General features: G+C 41.5%; 1 protein-coding gene across 2 annotated transcripts in view; it reads right to left on the bottom strand.

Moving 5' to 3' along the window:
* The window catches only part of KATNAL2 (katanin catalytic subunit A1 like 2), a 57,248-nt gene that overhangs the window by 12,975 nt on the left and 19,523 nt on the right, over positions 1 to 24,750 (bottom strand). For both annotated transcript variants that reach the window (XM_068993841.1, XM_068993842.1), the window contains exons 8-12: positions 23,220 to 23,318; positions 19,809 to 19,872; positions 19,494 to 19,612; positions 9,588 to 9,679; positions 6,899 to 7,009 (exon numbers count right to left, since the gene is read on the bottom strand). In XM_068993841.1, the coding sequence (XP_068849942.1) occupies positions 6,899 to 7,009; positions 9,588 to 9,679; positions 19,494 to 19,612; positions 19,809 to 19,872; positions 23,220 to 23,318 (485 nt within the window). The remainder of the gene's footprint in view (positions 1 to 6,898; positions 7,010 to 9,587; positions 9,680 to 19,493; positions 19,613 to 19,808; positions 19,873 to 23,219; positions 23,319 to 24,750) is intronic.

Raw genomic sequence — 24,750 nt, 5'->3', positions numbered from 1 at the left:
CTGGTGGGCTGCGGTCTATGGGGTCGCACAGAGTCGGACACGACTGAAGCGACTTAGCAGCAGCAGCAGCAGCAGTATTTCTGACGAAAATTTTTGCTATTGTTCATTCGCTAAGTCGTGTAACTCTTAGCAATCCGGTGGACTGCAGCACGCCAGGCTTCCCTGTTCTTCACTGTTCCTGGAATTTGCTCAGATTTATATCCTTAAGTTGGTAATGCTATCTAACCATTTTGTCCTCTGCTGCCCCCCTTCTCCTTTTGTCTTCAATCTTTCCGAGCTTTTCAGGGTCTTTTCCACCGAGTCAGCTCTTTGCATCAGGTGCCAAAGTATTGGAGCTTCAGCTTCAGCATCAGTCCTTCCAATGAGTATTCAGGGTTGAATTCCTTTAGGATTGACCGGTTTGATTTCCTTGTAGTCCAAGGGACTCTCAAGAGTCTTCTAAAACACCACAGTTTGAAAGCATCAATTCTTTGGCTCAGCCATCTTTATGGTCCAATTCTCACATTCATATGTGACTACTGGAAAAAACATAACTTTGACTAGGTGGACCTTTGTTGGCAAAGTGATGTCTCTGCTTTTTAATACACTGTCTAGCTTTGTCATAGCTTTCCTTCTAAGGAGCAAGCGTCTTTTAATTTCATGGTGACAGTCACCATCCACAGTGATTTTGGAGCCCAAGAAAAGAAAATCTGTCACTGTTTCCACTTTTTCCCCATTTATTTTCCATAAAGTGATGGGACCGGATGCCATGATTTTAGTTTTTCAAATGTTGAGTTTCAAGCCAGCTTCTTCACTCTTCTCTTTCACCTTCATCAAGAGTCTGTTTAGTTCCTCTTCACTTTCTGCCATTAGAGTGGTATCATCTGCATATATGAAGTTATTGATATTTCTCCCAGCAATCTTGATTCTAGTTTGTGCTTCATTCAGCCCAGAATGTCACATGATGTACTCTGCATATAAGTTAAATAAGCAGGGTGATGATATGCAGCCTTGACTGTATATCCCAATTTTGAACCGGTTTGCTGTTCCATATCCTGTTCTAACTGTTGTCTCTTGACCCACACACAGGTTTCTCAGGAGACAGGTAAGGTGTTCTGATAAAAATCCTATTTCCTAATTTAAGAACTTGGGCAATATGTAACAAAGGACTTTTAAAAAATCAATACCCTTTGATACAGCAATCCTACTTCAAGAAATCTCTCCTCAAGAAATAACTAGATTTTGGCGAAAGATTTTTATTCAAGGAAGTTCATTTCAGTGTTATTTATAATAGAGAAAGTTGGGAGCATCATTTATGTTCAACAGGAAAGGAATGATTAAATTATAGTGTATTCGCATGTGGGAATTTTGGGCAGTCATTACAAAATCCAATTTCCAAGGATTATTTAATGACATTGGAAATGTTCTTACTATAATGTTAAGCAATGAAAGCAGGACACTGGTGGGAATACAAAATCCACAACCGCTATGGAGGGAAGTTTGGCAATCTCGACTACAATTTCATGCACATTAACCCTCTGACCCAGCAACCTTCCAGGAACCTTCCCCAAAGATACACTGAAAAACACACCAAGGGATGTATGTGCGCACCATTCCTCACTGCAACGTTGTTTATAATAGCAAAGAGCAGGAATGGCCAAGTGCCCATCAGCAGGTGAATGGGATAAGTTGTCATATGAACTAGATGGAACCCAGGCAGTTACAATGGGAAGGAGAACTTTCGGTACTTATTTAGAAGGATCGCCAATATTTTGTTATGGAAGAAATAAAAATACAGGACAGTTTCTATAATATGCCACCTTTCGTGTAAGTAAATCAAGTTCAGTTATTTTACAGTTTTCTTAAAAAAAAAAAAAACTCGAGAGTTTATTTGTGGAGGATGTAACAATTAATGTCTGTCATTCCTCCCATTAATCCAGTGAGTCTCAACTAGAGATGATTTTGCTCCCGAGGGAGCACCTGACAAAGTCTGTGGACGTATTCTGGTTGTCACAACTGGGGGTGATGCTACTAGGATCTGGTGGGGAGAGACCAAGGATACTGCTCCGCATGGCAAAGTGCACAGGAGGCCCCACAGCAGGGTTATCTGGCCACAAATGTCAGGGGTGCTGAAGATGAGAAATCTCAGATTAGTTCTTCATCTTAGTTATGTGAGGTCCATACCATTTTCTTTATAAAAATACTACTCTTATGATAGTACTGGTAATATTACTGAAAATACTGTTATAGACACAAATATAAAATATATCTACATCTTAGGATAAAGTGAATAGTAATTATACCGTTGTTAAGAACTAAAATTTTCAGAAAGAAAAGACACAAATATAAAATCAATTAATTTAACTAAAAACCTTGTAATCTTAAATTTGAATGGGAAATACTAGCACGAACTCATCATTTGCCCCTTTTTGACACTAGGTATGTATTTCCTAGCTCTACTCAATTGAAAGGCCACGAATCAATGATAATCCAGTAGCAAGGAACACCTGTAACTGTGGGACTATGACATTTAAACAGTACTTTTCAATGAAGGGAACCAGGTCTCTGTCAATCAATGGTTGATTTCAAGTCTGTAGCAGAATATTAAAGTTGAGCCTGGGTCATCTTGTGAAAATGACAAAGAAACTTGGCTTTGCTACACCTAACAGCAGGGAAGACTAAGAAACAGAATTCAGAAATTGGGGTTCTACTATTACATTAGAAGGATGAAGTAAATACTGGAAGGCAGTTATCAATCTCTGCCACAGAGGTACAGGACTGACAAATTACCCTTGGATTTGCACTGTCCAATACAGTAGCTACCAACCACGTGTGGCTATTGGGCACTTAAACTGTGGCTAGTCCAAACTGGAACAGGCCATAAGTGTAAAGTATACACTGGATTTCAAAGATTTAGTATGAAAAAAAAAGTAAAATATCACAATAATTTAATATTGATTATATATGGAAATAATAATATTTTAGATATACTGGGTTAAATAAAACATGTTAACAAAATTGTATTTTATCTGTTTCTTTTGCTATTTTTTAATATGGCTTCCCTGGTGGCTCAGACGGTAAAGCATCTGTCTACAATGTGAGAGACCCGGGTTCGATCCCTGGGTCGGGAAGATCCACTGGAGAAGGAAATGGCAATCTACTCCAGTTCTATTGCCTGGAAAATCCCATGGACAGAGGAGCCTGGTAGGCTACAGTCTATGGGGTCACAAAGAGTCGGACACGACTGAGCGACTTCACTTCATTTCACTTCACTTCACTTCAGACATTTTTTAAGTCTGTACTTCTATTAGACAGAACTATTGCCAAAAAACCGGTCACAGTGTCTTCTGAAAGACTTGGGGCTTAGGAAATGCGATAGCCATGGCAAGTTTAGCAAGGGCATGAAAAGATAGAGAGGAACAAAAAAGTTCAGAGATGGAAGGAGGGAGGGAAAACGGACTAGTGGCCAAATAATGGAGAAAATATCTACAAATCATATATCTGATACATGACAAAACAAATCTGATAACTCAATAACATAAAAATGGACAAAGGATTTGAAAATACATCTCACCAAAGAAGATGTGCAATTGGCCAATAAGTACATGAAAAGATGCTCACTATAAATATCATCCATCACCATGGAAAAGCAAAGCAAAGAGAGGAGACAGCACTTCTCATCCACTAGGATGACCACAACCAAAATGACAAATAATAACAAGTGTTGAAACTGGAAGTGTTGAACAAGTGGTGAAACTGGAAGCTTAGCGCATGGCTGGTAGGAGTGTAAAATGGTGCAGCCACTTCTGAAAACAGATTGGCCATTCCTCAAGTAAACACGCGTGTGTGTACTTAGTCACTCAGTCGTGTCAGGCTCTTTGTGACCCCATGGACAGTAGCCCATCAGGCTCCTCTGTTCATGGGAGTCTCCAGGCAAGAAAACTGGAGTGGGTTGCCATGCCCTCCTCCAGGGGATCTTCTCAACCCAGGGATCGAACCTAGGTTTCTCTCACTGCATGCGGATTCTTTACCAGGTGAGCTACCTGGGAAGCCCAATTAAACATAGAGTTACCATAATAATTCCACTCATATTAATAGGTACAAAAGTAGGCAAATCTATAGAAACAGAAAATAGATTAGGTGGTTGCTTAGTGCTGGGAGTGGGAGATGGGGATGATTGCTAATGGGTATAGGGTTTCTTTTGGGGTAAAGAAAAATGTTCTAAAATTGATTGCGGTGATGGTTGTACAACCATATAAATATAAATATAGCTAAAACCATTGAGTTGTACACACTAAATGGGTAAAGTATATGGTATGTGAGTTATATATCAATAAAACTTAAAAAAAAAACAAATGATGTTATACCAAACAAGGCATGAGATCAGAGAGAGACAGGGAGACAGGACTCATCAGTTACCTGGAGGTTGCTGGGCACAACACAGGACTCTAAATATCAAAGAGAAAGAATTCCTCATTTTTGGGATGAACTCTATTTTACAGTTACCAAATAACCCTTTTGGATGGGGGAAAGTTCTATTGCAGAGAATAATTCCAGCTGTCAATCAGAAGGCATGACAGAATCACACTTCTAGTGAAATAAGTGATTCAGGCAAAGATATCAATGGATGCTTCAAACATTGATGGGAACTACACAGTGGAGGACCCTGGCTGACACACCTGAACCCACGGATCAACCCTGGTATAACCAAAGGTGGGACGACAGGGCATTATATACGGCTGCATACGATGATATGTGATATACTCAGCATCACCTATGAAGTATGTTCACCCCAGAATTCCATTGGTCCTGAATCAAATCTAATCAATCTAACCTTTAGTCTAGAGTGATTTTAAGGGCAAGGAGAACTAGCTAAACAGTACCATGGAGATACAATGAGCCACATCCAGGAAGTTTAGGCTCTGCAGGACAATCTCTCTAGTAATCAAGTCAATAGCAAGGGGTGGGGGAAGAAAGAGTCTGTTCTAGATTAAAAGATACTTAAGAGAACAGCCAATTACAAAATGCAAATTTTGTTTGGTTACCAGTTCAGTAAACCCACTGTACGAAGATATTTTTGGAATAGTATGGGAAATCTGAATATAAACTGGATATTAGATGATATTGAGCAATTATTGTTAATTTTGTTGGGGTTGATAATGACATTGTGATAATGTAAGAAAATGTCCTTATTTTTTTAAGATGTATGCTGAAGTATACATATGTGAGCAATAACATGAGAATCTGGGATATAGTTTAAGATATTGGAGCAAAACAAGAGAGGAGGTAGAAATAGATTAAAATCAATTGGGCCAGATGCTAGTTACTGAAACTGGAAAATGGTGAGTTCTTTGTACTCTCATCTTTAGTGTTTGTCAAGAATTTTTGATCATAAAAAGTTTTTTAAAGCCAGCAAAGTTCAAGTGGGTAGGACAGTTCCCAGATATGCTGTAGGGTTGCAATCTGTGATGTCAAGGAATTCAAGCTTAAAAACATATGTATTTGCCATTTGACATGATGGACTTTCACTTTTTTCATGATGAGAGGTAATTCTTTCAGAAAAGCCCTTCTGAGGTTCTTTATTTGTGATTGCTTGCCCCCTTTTTGGTTTTCTTCTCTGAACCATTTTATTTGAGTTTATCAAAGACTGGTCGCCCAAGGGAAACTGTGGCAGCACCATCACCTCCCAGTGAAGTCCTAGGTTTCGCTGGGAATGAAGGCTCTCCACTCCGCCCAGGCAGGCACAGCCCTTTCCAGAGCCATGCACGAAGCTGTTTTTCATCCACCCTCCTCAGCTGGCTCTCACAGGCCCCCCAGGACATAAGTAAAGAGATTATGATCAACCCTGTTTCAAACAAGTGAAGGAATGGAGATTCTCTCTCTAAAGGATTCTCCATGCCTAAATGATGGCTCTCTGATTTCAACTTCAACATTGTGTATAAAAACCTTTCTCCTCACAATGTAAAATGCTTATCACCTTAGCACATCAGAAAAGTAATAAATTTGAGAAGTGGCGAAGTTGGGTTGAAATTATTTAGTTAAAATAACAGACTCCACATGAAAGTCCTTATCTCTCTCCAGTGACTTCTTCGGGAGCCTAGATGATCAGCGTGCACAAACAGAAGCATTGCATCTTTGAACAGAGAAACAGAAATGGACGAGGTACGCGAAGGGGGAGGGTGTGGCTAGCTCAAGCTCCATTGCAAATTGGCTGTTGACTTTGAGTGGATTGACCTTGGCCTCCTCTGCAAATGGCAAGAGCAGCCTTTCCTTATCTGTCTGCGGTCTCACCTGTAGCTCAAAACAAACAATGTGAACATATTCTTGAGAACTATAAAGAGATTATAATTATATTTTTAAATATTCTCTCCAAGTCGAAATTATTTTTCTCTAGTCAACATCTCTTATTTCCCAATTCTACTTCTAGAATTGTTCTTATATCACTCTGGGATACAGTTTGAATAACAGACTCTCTGAGTAGATTATAGTTTCAATTAGAGATTATTTAGCTTCATATTTACTGCACAATATTAAAGATTTTCCTCGTAACTCAAAAAAAGTTTAAATTTAACACTGTTAAAATCCAAACATATTATTTCTGGAATATTCTTGAGTCCTGGAGACTTTAGTATTTTATGGTTCTCTGCCAAAGCCCTGCTTAAACACAGTAAATAATTTGGCTCAGAATGTCCATTTTAAATAGTCAGTGGTAGCCCTGACCTATGTTCCTTCGGTTCAGGCAAACTCTTTCACAATCCAAGTAGCAAGGATTGAGGATTTGGTCCAGGAAAGGCTTCAGCTTAACCTGCCAGGGCTGGAACCAAACAAGGAGACTTTGCCTGAAGCGATCAATATGATATCCGCACCTGCACAGTGGCTCCTGAAAATGCATTCAGAATGTACTCTCTGAATCTCTTACCACGGCAGGTTGGAAGCTGCTAAGACAAACACGAGATCCTCGGAACGAGCCAGCCCGTCCATCTGCACCAGAAGCTCCGTCTTCATCCTCAGGCTGCCTTCATGCTCTCCCCTAGAGAAAGATGAGGAGGTGAGATGCTCCCAAGAGGCAGAGTCTTTGCTTCCGAGACCACAATGAGGCTCACAGTAAGGACGCGGTGACTGCAGACTGAGTTCGCCTCGGACAAGTAACCCCTGCCCTGCCACGTTCTCAGGAGCTGCTCACCCCAAGGCTGGAGGAAATGAGCAATTGGAACTCTTCAAACAGTACCAGAAAGGAAGTAAATGAATACAATGATGATACCGAAAAGAAAACCAATGGTTTGCAATGAACCGGAAAATAACTGAGGGGGAGACCGTGGCACTAGTAGACTTGAAAAGGCAGCCCGGCTGTACCAACCTGCAGAATCATCCACCCTTTAAAAAAAAAAAAAAAAGCTTCATTGAGAATCGTTTTCATTTATACAGCAGGCATGAGAGTATTTTACACACATTATTGTTTAGTGTAATCTATGGATATAAACTGTCCAAGAAGAGAGATGAGCTCCAATACAATCTGTTTCCTTCTCTTCTAATGAGAGACGAGAGAACGGCGGGGAAACTAGGCTTTCCACGCACAGCATGGAAAACGGGTTAGAGGCCGTTTTCTGTGCAAATTCACCATCCAGTTTCCCCGCCACCCCCACTGCCTGAGGCCATCCTCAGGACCCGAGCGGACCTGCACAATCGAAACGGGGCTAAACCTGGCTCATATAGATCAAGTTAAAGGACAATAAAAGGCTGTTCTAGCACAACACACACTCAGGGTCTCATCTCTGCACGTACATGCTGGCAGCCCAAATTAGGCTTCTGGGATTTTTTTAGGAACTGTGCCCCTTTCTACCTCAGAGAAAAGCCAGTCTCACAGTAGAGTTATATATTTATCTAGTATTAACACATAATTACTAGTCTTTTAACATAATATGACCCTCAAAGTCTTCAGAGCACCTGCCCTTGTTCCCTGATCCTTTTGTTAAGTAGGTAGAACAGGGAAAAGGAGTCCAAAATGGCGGTGGCTACAAGACAAGGAAGGGAAAAGCCCGCGAAAATGGAACAAAAGAAGGCCCGAGGACTGGAGTGAGGACCTCAGGTAAAACAAACACTCCTGGCTGGCCCAATTTACATAGGACAGGCCCAGGGAGAGATAAACATATAAACAGAGGGGCCAAAGCCAGCTCTCTCTCTCCTGCACGATGGGGCACTCTTCTCCTCCTGTCTTTGGATCGACGTGCCCTCACACATCGAAGATGGATTTTCCTGCTATCTTCTGAATAAAATAGAGCTGTAACACTGAGCTGTAACAGTGATTTGTCTAAGAGCTATAACATGGTCCATTCAAGACCTGAGAGCTATAACACGGTCTACCTGAGAGCTGTGACACGCCGAGGGGGCTTTAATGTCCGTCACTCCAAATCTTTGTTGTGACGAGACAAAGAACCGAGGAACATACACTCGCGTGACACTTTGAAGCCTCCAGGTTTAGTGTTTAACTTCCAGAGGAGGAAACTGACATGCTTAAGGCTAATAGAGGAGGAGTTTCCAAAGCAGCTCAGTCACAGCTGTGGGGAACCCTGGGGATGGAGGCCGACAGACTGCACGCAAGGGTGAAGGCAGGCCGCCTGCATGGGGCTGTGCTGATGAGTGACACTCGGCACTCCGGTGGGCTCCCCGCCAGGCCCCGCTGCAGCTGCCTCTCCCATCAGGCCCCCTCTGGAGTCCAGGGCTGACTAGCACCCTTTAAGCCATAGAAATAGTTGCAGTCCTGAGCATCCTGGGTATGTCTTGATGGCTGTTTTCTCTCTGCTGGGGAAATGGTTCTTCATAAGTAAAATTTCATAAATTAAATTCTAGTTATACTTCCAACAAGATAATTATTTGCTTTTTATTACTATCAATTTTGTCTTGATGACAGACCGTTGGAGGCCATCAATAAATGCAGCTGTGTTGAGATTTCCCTGAGACCTGTTTTTTCAAGCCAGGGATCTCAAGGTTAGTAAAACGTTTCAAAGAAAAACAACTCTTAAAACACCACACATACACACACATACACACACACAGAGGGAGAGCCTCATTACAGTCTGAGATGCGGGCTTTCCGGCTGGGGACCCTAGTGGACACTTAATCTTTAGAGATAACGTGTGTGACATGTTCACAATCGGTCAGGCTGAGCCGCAGTCTGGTGTCACAGAGAAGCGGTGACTTCCCCGGCCTCACACACCTTCTCAAGGGCCTCCTCTCCAGACTCGGCCCTGGGGAGCCCCGCGCCCCACAGGCAGCCCCTCTGGCTCTGGCAGAGGCGCTTACAGGCAGCTATTTTGAGCTAGCATAACGGTTAGGGTGGCCTGGGATCAGGGGCCGGGTGATCTTTGGGCCTGAAAACCACTCTGTGGGGAAGGGGGGAAGGGAGGAGGACATTTCCTCCGGTTATAAAAACTACTTAAATCAGCTATTCAGTTAACAGGATCTAATTTAAAGACCTTTCCGTGTGTCTGCAGAAAATTTGTGGGCTTATTAATAGGCTCATTCTGCTGGTAAATGTCGATGGGCTTCCGACCATCAAACACACTTACAGGAGGGGAAAAGTGAGGACCAAAAAAAACCCGGTCTGTTACCCAGGAGCCGTGCCTCTTTGGCTCATCACTGACTCCAGCTCGTCCAGGAAGATGGTGGAGGGGGCGTGATAGCGGGCAAGTTCAAATAACACCTGGGTGGGAGAAAACCAACATATTCAAATCCATATACTTAAAGTTCTCAGATGGCCCCAGAGATTAAAAGATTAGGATGGCTGTAATATTAAGCATCTATGCTGCACTTTATCTCACAACAACTTTATAATCATTAGTTATTTCTCCCTAGCACTACCCCATGGGGTTGGATGGTCCAATTATTTCCATCTATCTCCTGATAAAATGAGAGCCAGAGAGAATAAGTGGTGAGCTCAAGGTTACTAATCATAAGTGGGAGAGCTTAAGACGAAACTCAGTTCCTGAACTTCCAGTCAGTTAGTTAACCCCTGAGATCCCCTGCCAATGACGTGTTCCATATGGTCACAAAAGCTGTAGAAGATATAAAATCATTTAACAATTTTTTTTGCTTAACACTTAGGGACAATAAGAAGGTAATTCTCGGAAGAAAGAACTGCAGAAAAAGAATAGAGTTCCAGTTGTGAGTAACAAGGCTGAAAATTCTGCCCTTTTCTGCTCCCCAAATTACTCCCCAGGACCCCCCACACTGCTGTTTGGTAGGCTCAGGTACTTCGAGGCAATTCCCAATTGAATAAAATGCTCAATTCCAGAGTAAAATATTATAGACTGAACAGGAACAGGAAAGCAACCAGCAAAAGAACAGACATATAAAAACAAACTCAAGAGCTCTAGAGGGAGATGTGGTGGTGAGGAAAAGAGTATAAGAAGCTACACCTTTTTTCAAAAAACCCTGAAACTGATCACTTGAGCAACATATACAGTTTTTCCCTGGTTGATCAGAGAAAGCATTAGAGATTTAGAAAAGAATAGATGTTCTTAAATAGGCATAGGGGATTTATTCTCCATGTCACTTAGCACTAGCAAAGCATCACAGAGTAAAGAAGAGGGGAAGGGCTCAGAAAAGGCCAGACTGTGGTTTCCGTAGTAGTAGCCAGTCATCTTTTACAGGCCTCGCTGTCACTGAACGGGAACAGCCTCATCTTCACCATTGCTCTGCGTGTGGTCCCTGCCTGTTCATGTGCGTGCGTGCTAAGTCGCTTCAGTTGTGTCCAACTCTTTGCAACCCTATGGACCATAGCCCGCCAGGCTCCTCTGTCCATGGGATTCTCCAGGCAAGAATACTGGAGTGGGTCCCCATTCCCTTCTCCAGGGGATCTTCCCAACCCAGGGACTGAACCCACGTCTCTTATGTCTCCTTCATGGACAGATGGGTTCTTTACCACTAGCGCCCCTTCCAAGCTCATATGCACTAGTGTTTTCCTTTCACAGAATCCTATTTTATGTGGCCAGGACAACTGGCTCAGTCCAAGGAGCTTACAAGAACAGTGTCAATGCTGGGACACTCATCACAAAAGCTCTTTAGACAGACAACAGATACCAGCTCATTAGAGGCAGGAAATCTCTTCCTGTCACGAACAGAAAGGTTCAAATAGACTTGATAGTAAGGATGATTACAGCAGCAGCAGTCTACCCGATGAAAAACGGCATACTCGGACTCTTTTGGAACCATACACATTTTAAGGACTCCCCAAATTGCAGAGAGGCCATCAGGTTCAATAAGACCAAACATCCCAGTGGAAGGAGAACCACATTTGAAGCCCACCTCTCCATGTAGACCACTACTTTCCCATGGCCAGAGAACATATGGAATCCTGGGTAAGCACTCGGGAAGCATTAGTCTAAAATTTTTCAAAAGTACTTGGAGAAGTTAAATCATGCAATTGGGAGGGGGGTGGGCATGGCCATGAAATGTTGAAAGACGTAACCACCAACAGGTGTGTGCATTTGCTAAAGAGACCACTCAGCTACTCAATAGCATCAACTCCTAAGAGGCATAAACATTAGGAGGGAAGGGAGAAACAAAAGGGTTCCCTATAAATAACTCCTTAATTGGAGTAGAAAGAGATGCAAATGGTAGGAAAGCATCTCTGCTTTAGGAGAAGGTCTTGAAGGGCTTTCTTTATCTGAAAGCTTCACAATAAGAATCTTGAGAGCATGACCAAGATTTTCCAGGTGTGGCTCTTTCCAGGAGCTCAGAAAATAGAGTAATTTCAGAAAGCACAGAAGATAGGTTCCTTCCAGGTTGCGTGATTGTTCGGTCATGTCTGACTCTTTGTGACCCTATGGACTATAGCCCGCCAGGCTCCTCTGTCCAAGGAATTTTCCAGGCAAGAATACTGTAATGTGTAGCCATTTCCTTCTCCAGGATCTTCTCCACCCAGGGATTGCACCAGGGTCTCCTGCATTTCCTGCACTACAAGCTGACTCTGTTTTCCTTTTGAATTATTTTTAATATCCAAAATAAAAATATATTTCACAGAAAGAAATGTGAATATCTTCTAAACCTATAAAACGATGTTCAAATTCATTCAGAATGAAAGAAATGCAAATCTGAGCACTGAAATATTACTTTCACTATCAGACTGACAAAGATTTTTAAATTGGGGTGCTACATGGTGTTGGCTGTGGAAACCAACACACGCACATTGACGGGAGTGCAAGCTGGTGCAACCCTGTCGGCAGGGAATTTGTCAATCAATGGTTTTCCTTCCTTCTGATCAGCGACTCTACTTCAAAGAAACTGTCCTGCACTGTACTATATGCAGACAGGAGCTTGGAGAGCTTTCTTCATAATAGCAAGAGACTGGGAACAATGGAAATGTCCATTGAGAAAAGGCTGGTTAAACACATTTTGCCTTTAACCATGCAATGAAATGACATGCAGACATATAAAAACCACGTTAGGGCTGTCTATAAAATGGTAGAGCAACATCCAAGTTACATTATTAAGTGTGAAAAAAAATCACAAGGTACAGAAGAGTGTACTATGTTCCTACTTGTATTTTAAAAGGAAGGGAAAACTGAGATATGGTTGTTGAGGTTAATGTGAATACAAATAAATGCTCTGGAAAGCTGCACCAGCAACTGTTCTGGTTTCCTCTGGAAAGATACCTCAGGAGTCTTTTTACTATTAATATTGTTTTAAAGACAACTTTAAAAATATTTGGTAAAGGAAAGGGGAGAAATTGGGGGTGGAATTGTTTCCTCATCCTCAGAAGTCTTCCTGAAGCAGAGGAAAATTGGAGTTAAATAAAATGCTCCCAGAGAATGGAGCATTCTAGTTAAATGACTTTTCTGGTTGTTCAACACTGAACAAGAAAATCCATATTCATAAACATCTGAATTTTTTCTTCTGCTTAGGTGAGTCCTGTCCAAGGAATCTGATGGAATCTTTTCTCTGAACACCTTACAGTGTTTTTTGCTCACTGATTCAAAGCTGATTCTGAGGGCACTTTGTACGTTTTGCTGTTCCTCAGCCCATAGAAATGGAATGTTAGAAAGAAGTCTTCAGGCTGATAAGAATTCTAGTTAGTTGGATTTAAGCTAATTGAAATATAGCTAACTAGAATCAAATGAAACCCATAAATTTAGGAGCATTAAGTTTAAATCCCATCTGGCACTGAGTTAGACTCAAGATGAAGAACAATGAAACAGAAGATGTCAGCACAGATTTCCAAAAATTACAATCTGATAGGGGTGATAAAAATGTATAAAAATATACACTTTTGAAGTAACTTGAGGACAATCACAAAGTAATAAATAGGTTATTTTAGGTATTTTAGGTAAACCAATCTTTTAAAAATATTTTATGACCACTTTCAAATAAGCCATAACATTTTGAAGATGAGCCTCTCCAAGGAAATGTAACTTAAGTGTAATATTTTAAAGGAATCTTTTTTCAGAAAACATATTTACATTCACTTTGTATTGATTACTTACCAGTCACCCGACAGAGTGCAATAGTTTAACAGGATTTCTGAGCAGGACCCACCTTACATTGAGGCATAAATTAAAACAAGTATTTTCTTAAGGTGACTGGAAGGTATAATAAAATTTTATAATATAAAATATACCATATACTACGGTAAATGGGATTGATTCCTTAATTTCTTTCTGATTGGTCATTGTTAGTATATAAGAACGCAAGTGATTTCTGTATATTGATTCTGTATCCTGCAACTTTACTAAATTCACTGATTAGTTCTAGTAATTTTCTGATAGTATTTTTAGGGTTTTTATATATAGTATCATGTAATCGGCAAGTAGTGAGAGTTTTACTTCTTCCTTTAGACTCTGAATTTCTTGTATTTCTCTTCTCTGATTACTGTAACTGGGCTTCCAAAGCTATGTTGAATAATAGTGGTGAGAAATGGACATTCTGACGTCAGAGGGAATGTCTTCCGTTACTCACCACTGAGAATGTTTGCTGTGTGTTTGTTGTATATGGCCTTTATTATGTTAAGGTAGGTTCTGTCTATGCCCATTTTTTGAAGAGTTTTTACCATAAATGGGTGCTGAATTTTGTCAAAAGCTTTTTATGCATCTATTGAGATTATCATGGGGTTTCTATTTTTCAATTTGTTAATATGGTGTATCACATTAATTGATTTGTGTATATTGAAGTATCCTTGCATCCCTGGGATAAATCCAACTTGATCATGGTGTATGATCTTTTTACTGTGTTGTTAAATTCTGCATGCTAGAATTTTGTTGAAGATTTTTACATCTGTATTCATCATTGATATTGGCCTATAACTTTCTTTTTTCATGATATCTTTGTCTGGTTTTGGTATCAGGGTGATTGTGGCCTCGTAAAATGAGTCTGTGAGTGTCCCTTCCTCTACAATTTTTGGGAAGACTTTCAGAAGGGCAGGGATTAGCTCTTCTCTAAATGTTTGATAGAACTCCCCTGTGAAAACATCTGGTCCTAAGTTTTTGTTTTTTGGGAGATTTCGATCACGGTTTCAACCTCAGTGTTTGTAATCAGCTTGTTCAGACTTTGTATTTCTTTCTGCTTCAGTCTTGGGAGCTTGAACTTTCCTAAGGATCTGTCCATTTCCTCTAAATTGTCCATTTTATTAGCATATAGTTGATCACAATCTTCTCTTACAATCCTTTGTATTTCTATATTGTCTGTTGTAACCTCACCTTTTTTGTTGATTTGATTTTTCTCCACCTTTTTCTTGATGAGTCTGGCTAATGGTTTGTCAATGCTGTTTATCTTCTCAAAGAACCAGTTTTTAGTTTTATTAATCTTTACTATTGTTTCTTTCCCTTTTTTTCATTTATTTCTGCTCTGACTGTTATGATTTCTTCCCTTCTTCTGACTTTGGGATTTTTTGGTTCTTCTTTTTCTAGCTGCTTTAGTTGTAGAGTTAGATTTTCTATTCAATGTTTTTCTTGTTTTTTGAGGTAGTGTTGCACTGCTATAAACTTCCCTGCTGCTGCTGCTGCTAAGTCGCTTCAGTGGTGTCCGACTCTGTGCGACCCCAGAGACAGCAGCCCGACCAGGCTCCCTCGTCCCTGGGATTCTCCAGGCAAGAACACTGGAGTGGGTTGCCATTTCCTTCTCCATAAACTTCCCTAGAACTGCTCTTTTTGCATCCCATAGGTTTTGGGTCATCGTGTTTTTGTTGTCATAAAAGAAGCAAGAATATAAAACGGGAAAAAGATAGTCTCTTTAATAAGCTGTGCTGGAAGAACTGGATAACTATGTGCAAAAGAATTAAATTACAATACTTCCTAACACCATCATTTCAGTTCAGTTCAGTCACTCAGTCATGTCTGACTCTTTGTGACCCCATGAACCATAGCACACCAGGCCTCCCTGTCTATCACCAACTCCGGGAGTTTACCCAAACTCATCTCCATTGACTCGGTGAGGCCATCCAACCATCTGATCTTCTGTTGTCCCCTTCTCCTGCTCCCAATCCCTGCCAGGATCGGGGATGAGTCAGCTCTTCTGCGACTCTGCGAAGAATCAGCTCTTCGCATCAGGTGGCCAAAGTATTGGAGTTTCAGCTTCAACATCAGTCCTTCCAATGAACAGCTAGGACTGATCTCCTTTAGGATGGACTGGTTGGATCTCCTTGCAGTCCAAGGGACTCTCAAGAGTCTTCTGCAACACCACAGTTTGAAAGCATCAATTCTTCGGCACTCAGCTTTCTTCACAGTCCAACTCTCACATCCATACATGACCACTGGAAAAACCATAGCCTTGACTATTTTGTTGACAAAGTAATGTCTCTGCTTTTTAATATGCTGTCTAGATTGGTCATAACTTTCCTTCCAAGGAGTAAGCGTCTTTTAATTTCATGGTTGCAATCACCATCTGCAGTGATTTTGGAGCCCCAAAAATAAAGTCTGACACTGTTTCCACTGTTTCCCCATCTATTTCCCATGAAGTGATGGGACTAGATGCCATGATCTTCGTTTTCTGAATGTTGAGCTTTAAGCCAACATTTTCACTCTCCTCTTTCACTTTCATCAAGAGGCTCTTTAGTTCTTTTTCGCTTCCTGTCCTAAGGGAGGTGTCATCTGCATATTGGAGGTTATTGATATTTCTCCTGGCAATCTTGATTCCAGCTTCTGCTTCTTCCAGCCCAGCATTTCTCATGATGTACTCTGCATGTAAGTTAAATAAGCAGACTGACAACATACAGCCTTGACATACTCCTTTTCCTATTTGGAACCAGTCTGTTGTTCCATGTCCAATTCTAACTGTTGCTTCCTGACCTGCATACAGGTTTCTCAAGAGGCAGGTTAGGTGGTCTGGTATTCACATCTCTTTCAGAATTTTCCACAGTTTATTGTGATCCACACAGTCAAAGGCTTTGGCATAGTCAATAAAGCAGAAACAGATATTTTTCTGGAACTCTCCTGCTTTTTTGATGATCCAGCAATGTTGGCAATTTGATCTCTGGTTCCTCTGCCCTTTCTAAAACCAGCTTGAATATCTAGAAGTTCACAGTTCATGTACTGTTGAAGCATAGCTTGAAGAAGTTTGAGCATTACTTTACTAGCATGTGAGATGAGTGCGATTGTGCGGTAGTTTGAGCACTCTTTGGCATTGCCTTTCTTTGGGATTGGAATGAAAACTGATCTTTTCCAGTCCTGTGGCCACTGCTAAGTTCTCCAAATTTGCTGACATATTGAGTGCAACACTTTCACAGCACCACCTTTTAGGATCAGAAATAGCTCAAGTGGAATTCCATCACCTCCACTAGCTTTGTTTGTAATGATGCTTCCTAAGGCCCACTTGACTTCCCATTCCAGGATGTCTGGCTCTAGGTAAGTGATCACACCATCGTGATTATCTGTGTCGTGAAGATCTTTTTTGTTCAGTTCTTCTCTGTATTCTTGCCACTTCTTCTTAATATCTTCACCTTCTGTTAGGTCCATACCATTTCTTTCCTTTATTGAGCCCATCTTTGCATGAAATGTTCCCTTGGTATCTCTAATTTTCTTGAAGAGATCTCTAGTCTTTCCCATTCTATTGTTTTGCTCTATTTCTTTGCACTGATCGCTGAGGAAGACTTTCTTATCTCTCCTTGCTATTCTTTGGAACTCTGCATTCAAATGGGTATATCTTTCCTTTTCACTTCTCTTCTTTTCACAGCTATTTGTCAGGCCTCCTCAGAGAGCCATTTTGCTTTTTTGCATTTCTTTTCCTTGGGGATGGTCTTGATCCCTGTCTCCTGTACAATGTCACAAACCTCCGTCCATAGTTCATCAGCCACTCTGTCTATCAGATCTATTCCCTAACACCATACACAAAGATAAACTTGAAATATATTAAAGACCAAAATGTAAGACCAGAAACTATAAAACTCTTAGATGAAAACATAAGCAGAACACTGTATGACATAAATAATAGCAAGATCATTTGTGACCCACCTCCTAGCATGGAATAAAAACAAGAATTTATAAATAAATGGGACATAATTAAACTTGAAAGCTTTTACACAGCAAAAGAAACTATAAACAAGGTGAAAAGTCAACCCTCAGAATGGGAGAAAATAAACAGCAAATTAAACAACTGACAGAGAATTAATTTCCAGAATATACAAGCAACTCATACAACTCAATACCAGAAAAACAAACAACCCAATCAAAAAGTGGGCAAAAGACCTAAACAGATATTTCTCCAAAGAAGACATTCAGATGGTAATAAACATATAAAAAGATGCTCAACATCACTCACGATTAGAGAAATGCAAATCACAACTACAATGAGATATCACTTCACCCCAGACAGAATGGCCAGATCAAAAAATCCACAAACAACAAGTGCTGGAGAGGGTGTGGAGAAAAGGGCACCCTCCTACTACACTGCTGGTGAGAATGTAAACTGATACAGCCACTATGGAAGACAATATGGAGATTCCTTTAAAAACTAGGAATAAAGACACCATGTGACCCAGCAATACCACTCCTAGGTATTACCCTGAGGAAATCAAAACTGAAAAAGACACACATACCCCAATGTTAATTGCAGCACTACTTACAGTAGCCAAGACTTGGAAGTAACCTAGATGTCCATTGATAGATGAACGGATAAAGAAGCCGTGGTACATATATAATTACTCAGCCATAAAAAGGAACACATTTGAGTCAGTTCTAATGAGGTGGATGAACCTAGAGCCTATTAAACAGTGAAGTAAGTCAGAAAGAGAAAAAAATATCCTGTATTAATGCATATATATGTCATCTAGAAGGATGGTACTGATGAATCTGTTCATAGAACAGCAACGCAGATGCAGACATAGAGAAAAGACTCAGGGACAAGGGTGGGGGAGAAGAGAGTAAGATAGATGGGGGAGAGGGTGAGATAAGTGGAGAGAGTAGGATGGATGCATATACACTAACATATGTAAATAGACAGCCAATGAGAATTTGCTGTACGACTCAGGGAACTCAAACTGGGGCTCTGTAATAACCTAGAGGGGTGGGAATGGACGGGAGGTGGGATGGAGATGCAAGAGGGAGGAGACATACGTACACCTGTGGCTTCCCTGATAGCTTAGTTGGTAAAGAATTTGCCTGCAGTGCAGGAGACCCCAGTTTGATTCCTGAGTTGTAAGATCCACTGGAGAAGGGATAGGCTGCCCACTCTAGTATTCTTGGGCTTCCCTTGCGGCTCAGCTGTAAAGAATCTGCCTGCAATGTGGGAGACCTGGGTTCGATTCCTGGGTTGGGAAGATCCCCTGGGGAAGGGAAAGGCTACCCACTCCAGTATTCTGGCTGGAGAATTCCACAGACAGAGGAGCCTGTTGGGCTACACTCCATGGGGTCGCAAAGAGTTGGACACGACTGAGCAACTTTCACTTTCATGATTAATTCATGTGGATTTATGACAGAAATCAAAACAATATTGTAAACCAATCATCAATCAGTTAAAAATGAATAAATATTTTTTAAAATATATACCATATACTCTTAGAAATGGTATATTATAAAGATAAAAACAATCTCCTAAGGGAATTAAAAAAAAGTCCCTCCAGCCTATAGCGCTGTGGAGGAAAGTTGGCTAGAGCAACTGAAAGAGTAAGTTTTAAGAGTAAGTTTTCTTGATTCTTCCTTAGAGTATCTAGTATAAGGACAGCATACCACAGTAGCCTCTCAGTAAATCTTAACTGAATATACTGAACATGCTTAATAATAAATGTTTCTTGAATAAAAGAAAAATAGGCCACTACAGAGACCATTTTTTTCATGGTTCTGTTTCTATGTCACGTGAATCGAAAAGGGGCTGTTGGCCAAATTCCCAAAGAAGGGAGATCATGTTTGCTGATAGGGGCACCGCTAGCAGCTACACAGCAGTCAATCCACCTCCCGGGCTTTTGGTCATTAAGATCCAGGATAAATTTGAACATTTAAATCACTTAAGAACAAACAAGACCACTGTCATCATTCTGTACCACTGTCTTCTGCCAGAATTCATTCTAAAGAAACAAAATCAAGAAACCCTACCCGAACAAGCTTTTCTGAGTCCCCTCTCCATTTGCTGACAATGGTAGATGCAGAAATATTAAAGAAGGTGGTTTTGCATTCCGTAGCCACAGCTTTGGCCAGTAAAGTCTTTCCTGTACCTGGAGACACATGTGGGTAAAACATGAGCGACCCTCGAACTCCATCCCTCTGCTGACAGACACAAGACAGTCACACAAGCAACACAGGAGGTGGGCACACAGCACGCGCTGCCTCAGTCCCGAAGGGAAGACAGATGCACATTCATCCCCTGCACACTCGCTTCACACCAAGATCACAGCAGAAAGATCCCTTTACCTGGAGGTCCATAGAGCAGCAGTCCTCTCCAGGGGGAAAGAATTCCTGTAAACAGCTGTGGGTACTGTGGGAGCAAGGAACAATGATGAGATTTGGTACCTGCAGGGCAGCCTGCACACCCTCAGCTCAGGCAAGCTAGGGGAGCTAGGGTGAAACACAGGCAACTCTGGGCCAGCCCCTCCTTTTTTAAGACTGGCTGTCTCTCTCTCTGTATACACCGCCCCCCCAACACACACACACACACACACACACACACACACACACACACGAGTATCTAATTTATCAAAATTTGACTTTCACTCTGGATAGGAGGCATGGCTGAATTTTTTTGCCTTTTAAAAGAGCAGTTATTTTCAGGAGAAGACAGGCACGTATGGGTACTATCCCCTCCATTGCACCAGTCACCGCTCACACACAAATAACGATTTCCCCTAGAGTTCGAGCAGTCTTTTGAATGTTGTGAAGCAGGTACACTCTTTAAGATGCCAACTTTTTAAAACCAATATAGAAAGGTGTATGAAGTAAAGTTCAATGTTATGGTGAAGCCTGATTTGGAAGTTGAGAATATGCAACGCATAATACGTAATGAGACACCGACTCCTAACAGGACACGCGTGGACTTCAGTGAATCTCTCCTGTTAGTTCAAATTCAAACCATCTGGAGTTGGTAAAAGACAAGAGAGAAGGAAAAGGAACAGTAAAATTATAACTAGCTATTAGCTTCTTACTGATGCTAATTCAAAATCTTGACATCATATGCAACTTCAAATACCACGGCGATAACACATCCAGAGAGTCTCAATGAGATGCTCTAGCCTTTTGCACAAGAAGACTTGAACAATGGAGCCACTCAGAGGAAGCAGGGAATACCTTTCTACTTACTCTGACCACCACTGTAGTTCCTCCCCTACGTGTCTGAACACAGGAAGGAAGAAAGGAAAGACAGTCCAAACTGACTGATTTTGTCTCATTCGAATAGAAGCATCCAAAAATCAGGGGCTGCAAGGGCTCAGGGGTAAGAATAAATAGGTTATTCAAGAAAGTAAAATTGTAATCCTGACTGCAGGAGATCACCAAAACTGGCCACTAATTATTTGCAGCTCCTTACATCAAGAGGCAGAGGATATTTCTCCACCACTTGGATCTGGACTTGGCCTCATGAATTTGGCCAGTGGGGCCTTAGCACGTAGAAGAGACTTGAAAATATAAGGGCATGGGAAAGGCTCAGCGATTGGGCCCTTTCTTGCTTCTGTCTGGGAACTCGCTGCCACCACGTGAACAAGACTGGGCTCTCCTGCTGGAGGATGAGAGGCAGAGAGAGGTCTCAGGGGCCCTGGTGACCCCAGCTTTCCCAGCCTCTCCATCTTCTCCAGCCAGACTGGCTGATACCCCAGACATGTGAGTGAGCCCAACCAACATCACGCAGAAAAGCGTAAGCTGGCCCTGCCGAGCCCAGTCCCAAATGCCCACCCACAGAACTGCTGCAAACAAGGAAATGATTGTGGTTCTAAGGCACTAAGTGTTGGGGTGGTCAGTCACACAGCAAAAGCCATGTGGTACACTGACCTCATCACCACTGCTGTAAACCAAACGTGTAGTCTTGCTTTCTATTTTTCTTCCTGTTTAGTATCAAACCAGTCAATCCTAAAAGAAATCAACCCTGAATATCCATTAGAAGGATTGATGCAGAAGCTGAAACTTCAATATTTTGGCCACCTGATGCGAAGCATTGGAAAAGACCCTGATGCTGGGAAAGATTGAGGGCAGGAGGAGAATGAGAAGGCAGAAGATGGGATGGTTGGATGGCATCATCGACTCAATGGACATGAGTTTGAGCAAACTCCGGGAGATAGTGAAGGACAGGGAAGCCTGGCATGCTACAGTCCATGGGGTCGCAAAGTCAGACTTAGTGACCGAACAACACTGACCTCACCGCCACTGGTATAAACCAAACATGGAGTTTCGTTTTTCTATTTTTCTTCCTGTTTAGTGAGCCACTCTGCACAAAGATTTGTCAGCAGTAAGCAATGAGAACAACTCAATGGCTCTACTACCTGGTGCCCTGGAAGGGGCTGTCTAGTCTTTACAACCAGCCAAAAGCAAAGCCCTCAATGATGGGAGTACTGGGGATGAGGCGGAGGGAAATCCATGCAAACACAGTCAGATGCTCTCTCCTATGGCAGGCATTTTTACTATAATAAGTATATTTAGGGAGGCAGGCTAATAGTAACTGACTAATCATATATACTACAGAGTCTTAGATCTTAAATTACCTCTTAGAGGAGACACCTGCCTTCAACCAATATGTAACATGATTTCAAATGGCCTAGAATGGACAGAGCCTTGGTGCTCCTGTATTGACAAAATATTGTGACATAGGCAAAAAGTGAATGTATGACCAGTAAACACGTGAAAAGAGGCTCAACATCACTAATTATTAGGGACATGCAAATCAAAAGTATAATGAGGTATCGCCTCACACCAGGCAGAATGGCCATCATCAAAACAATGCTGGAGAAGATGAGAAAAGGGAACCCTCCACTGTTGGTGGGAATGTAAAATGAGAATGGATACAGCCTTATGGAGAACAGTATGGGGATTCCTTAAAAAACTAGGAATAAATCTACCATATGGCCCAGCAACCCCACAACTGGGTATGTACCACGCGAAAACCATAATCGAAAAAGACACATGTACTCAGACACAGTGTTCAGAGCAGCACCATTTACAATAGCCAGGACATGGAAGCAGCCCAGATGTCCATCGACAGATGAACAGATAAAGAAGATGTGGTATATACCTACAATGGAATATTACTTAGTCGTAAAGAAGAATGAATTTGAGTCAGTTCTAGTGAGGTATATGAACTTAGAGCTTGTTATACAGAGTGAAGTAAGTCAGAAAGAGAAACACAAAATACAGGATATTAATGCATGTATATGGAATCGAAAAAATGGTACTGAAGAATCTATCTGTAGGGAAGGAATGGAGATGCGGATGTAGAGAATGGGCTTGTCGACACAGTGGGGGAGGGAGAGTGGAACAAAAGGAGAAAGTAGCATGAGCGTATACACGCCGTCAGCTGTAAGAAGGACAGCTGGTGAGAAGCTGCCGTGTAGCACAGGGAGCCGTCTGGTGCTCTGTGATGACCTGGAGGGATGGGATGGGGCGAAGACGGGAAACTCGGGAGGGAGGGGATGTATGTATAATTATGGCTGATTCACATTGTTGTACGGCAGAAATCAATACAACACTGTAAAATTTTTTAAAATATACTTGAATTTTAAAAAACGAAAATAAAAAGTCAACTTATGAACAGAAAATCACCCTGTCTTTCTCTTCCTGATAGGTGAGCTTGCCCCATGGATAATGAACAGAAATTGGGCCTCCCAAGAGGCCTCCTATCCTTACCCTTGTAGGATACACAACAGCTTCTTTGACTAACTGCTTGGCTGCATCAAGTCCAATAATGTCATTCCACTTTATGTTTGGATTATGGAGATAAATGTCCTGCAATGCACATTTGATCATTCTGTTAAAACTAATGTTCTCCTTCACAGCTGTAATAAACACAGGAGCAGGAGAATACTTGACTTGCAATAGGACATAAAGTGCTTGTGATAAAAACAGCTTTTTGTATTAGATACATATGTATATACATATTGTAATTTGACATCAGTTCACCAAAGGGATGCCATGAAAATATTTAGTGATTTTCCCTGAAGAACATATTCATAATATAATACTGTACTTCTAGGGTTAAAAAAAAATCTCCTAGGGACTTCTCTGGTGGTCCAAGATTCTGGGCTCCCAAAGCAGGGGGCCCAGGTTCAATCCCTGCTCAGGGAACTAGAGCCCACACACCACAACGAAGACCTGGTGTAGCCAAATTAAACATATATGTATGTATGTATGTGTGTGTGTGCTATGTTGCTTCATTTGTGTCTGACTCTTTGTGGCCCTATGGATTATAGCCCACCAAGCTCCTCTGTCCATGGGATTTCCTGGGCAAGAATACTGGAGTGGGCTGCCATTTACTTGTATATATATATATACACACACACACACACACATATATATGTATATATATGTATACACATGCATATATATGTGCATACATTATATATGTGTGTATATATATGTACATACATGTGTATATATACACATTTTAAAAGGCTTTGTATACAGACTTATACATACATGGGCTTCCCAGGTGGCTCGAGTAGTCAAGTTCCCACCTGCCACCAAAGGAGACATAAGAGCTGCAGGACCGATCCCTGGGTCGGGAAGCTCCCCTGGGGGAGGGCATGGCAGCCCACTCCAGGATTCTTGCCTGGAGGATCCCATGGACAGAGGAGTCTGACAGAATACAGTCCATAGGGTCACAAAGAGTTGACTTAGCATGCATGCATGCACATGTACATATATATGTATACAAAATATGTATATATACAAATATTAGCTCTATATACAAAATATATATGCATATATATATATATACATATATATGAAAGGGAAAGTGTTAGTCACTCAGTCGTGTCCAACTCTTTGCAACCCCATGGACTGTAGCCTGCCAGGCTCCTCTGTCCATGGAATTCTCCAGGCAAGAATATTGGAGTGGGTTGCCATTTCCTTCTCCAACTACATACACACACACAAAATAAGGGGCTTCCCAGGTGGCTCAGTGAAGATCCAACTGCCAATGCAGGAGATGTGGGTTCAATCCCTGAGTTCGATCCCTGAGGTCAGGAAGATCCCCTGGAGAAGAAAATAGCAACCCACTCCAGTATTCTTGCCTGGAAAATCCCATGGACAGAAGAGCCTGGCGGGCTACAGTCCATGGGGTTGCAAAAGAGTAGGACACGACTTAGTGACTAAACAACAACAGTAATACACCATAAAATTTACCAAAAAGAAAAAATCTCCGAATAATGGACTATAC

This window comes from Capricornis sumatraensis, chromosome 21 (genome assembly GCF_032405125.1).
Source record: "Capricornis sumatraensis isolate serow.1 chromosome 21, serow.2, whole genome shotgun sequence".
Classification (NCBI taxonomy): Eukaryota; Metazoa; Chordata; class Mammalia; order Artiodactyla; family Bovidae; genus Capricornis; species Capricornis sumatraensis.
The sequence above is the reverse complement of the archived record's forward strand: the minus strand, read 5'-3'. Positions and strand labels throughout refer to the sequence as shown.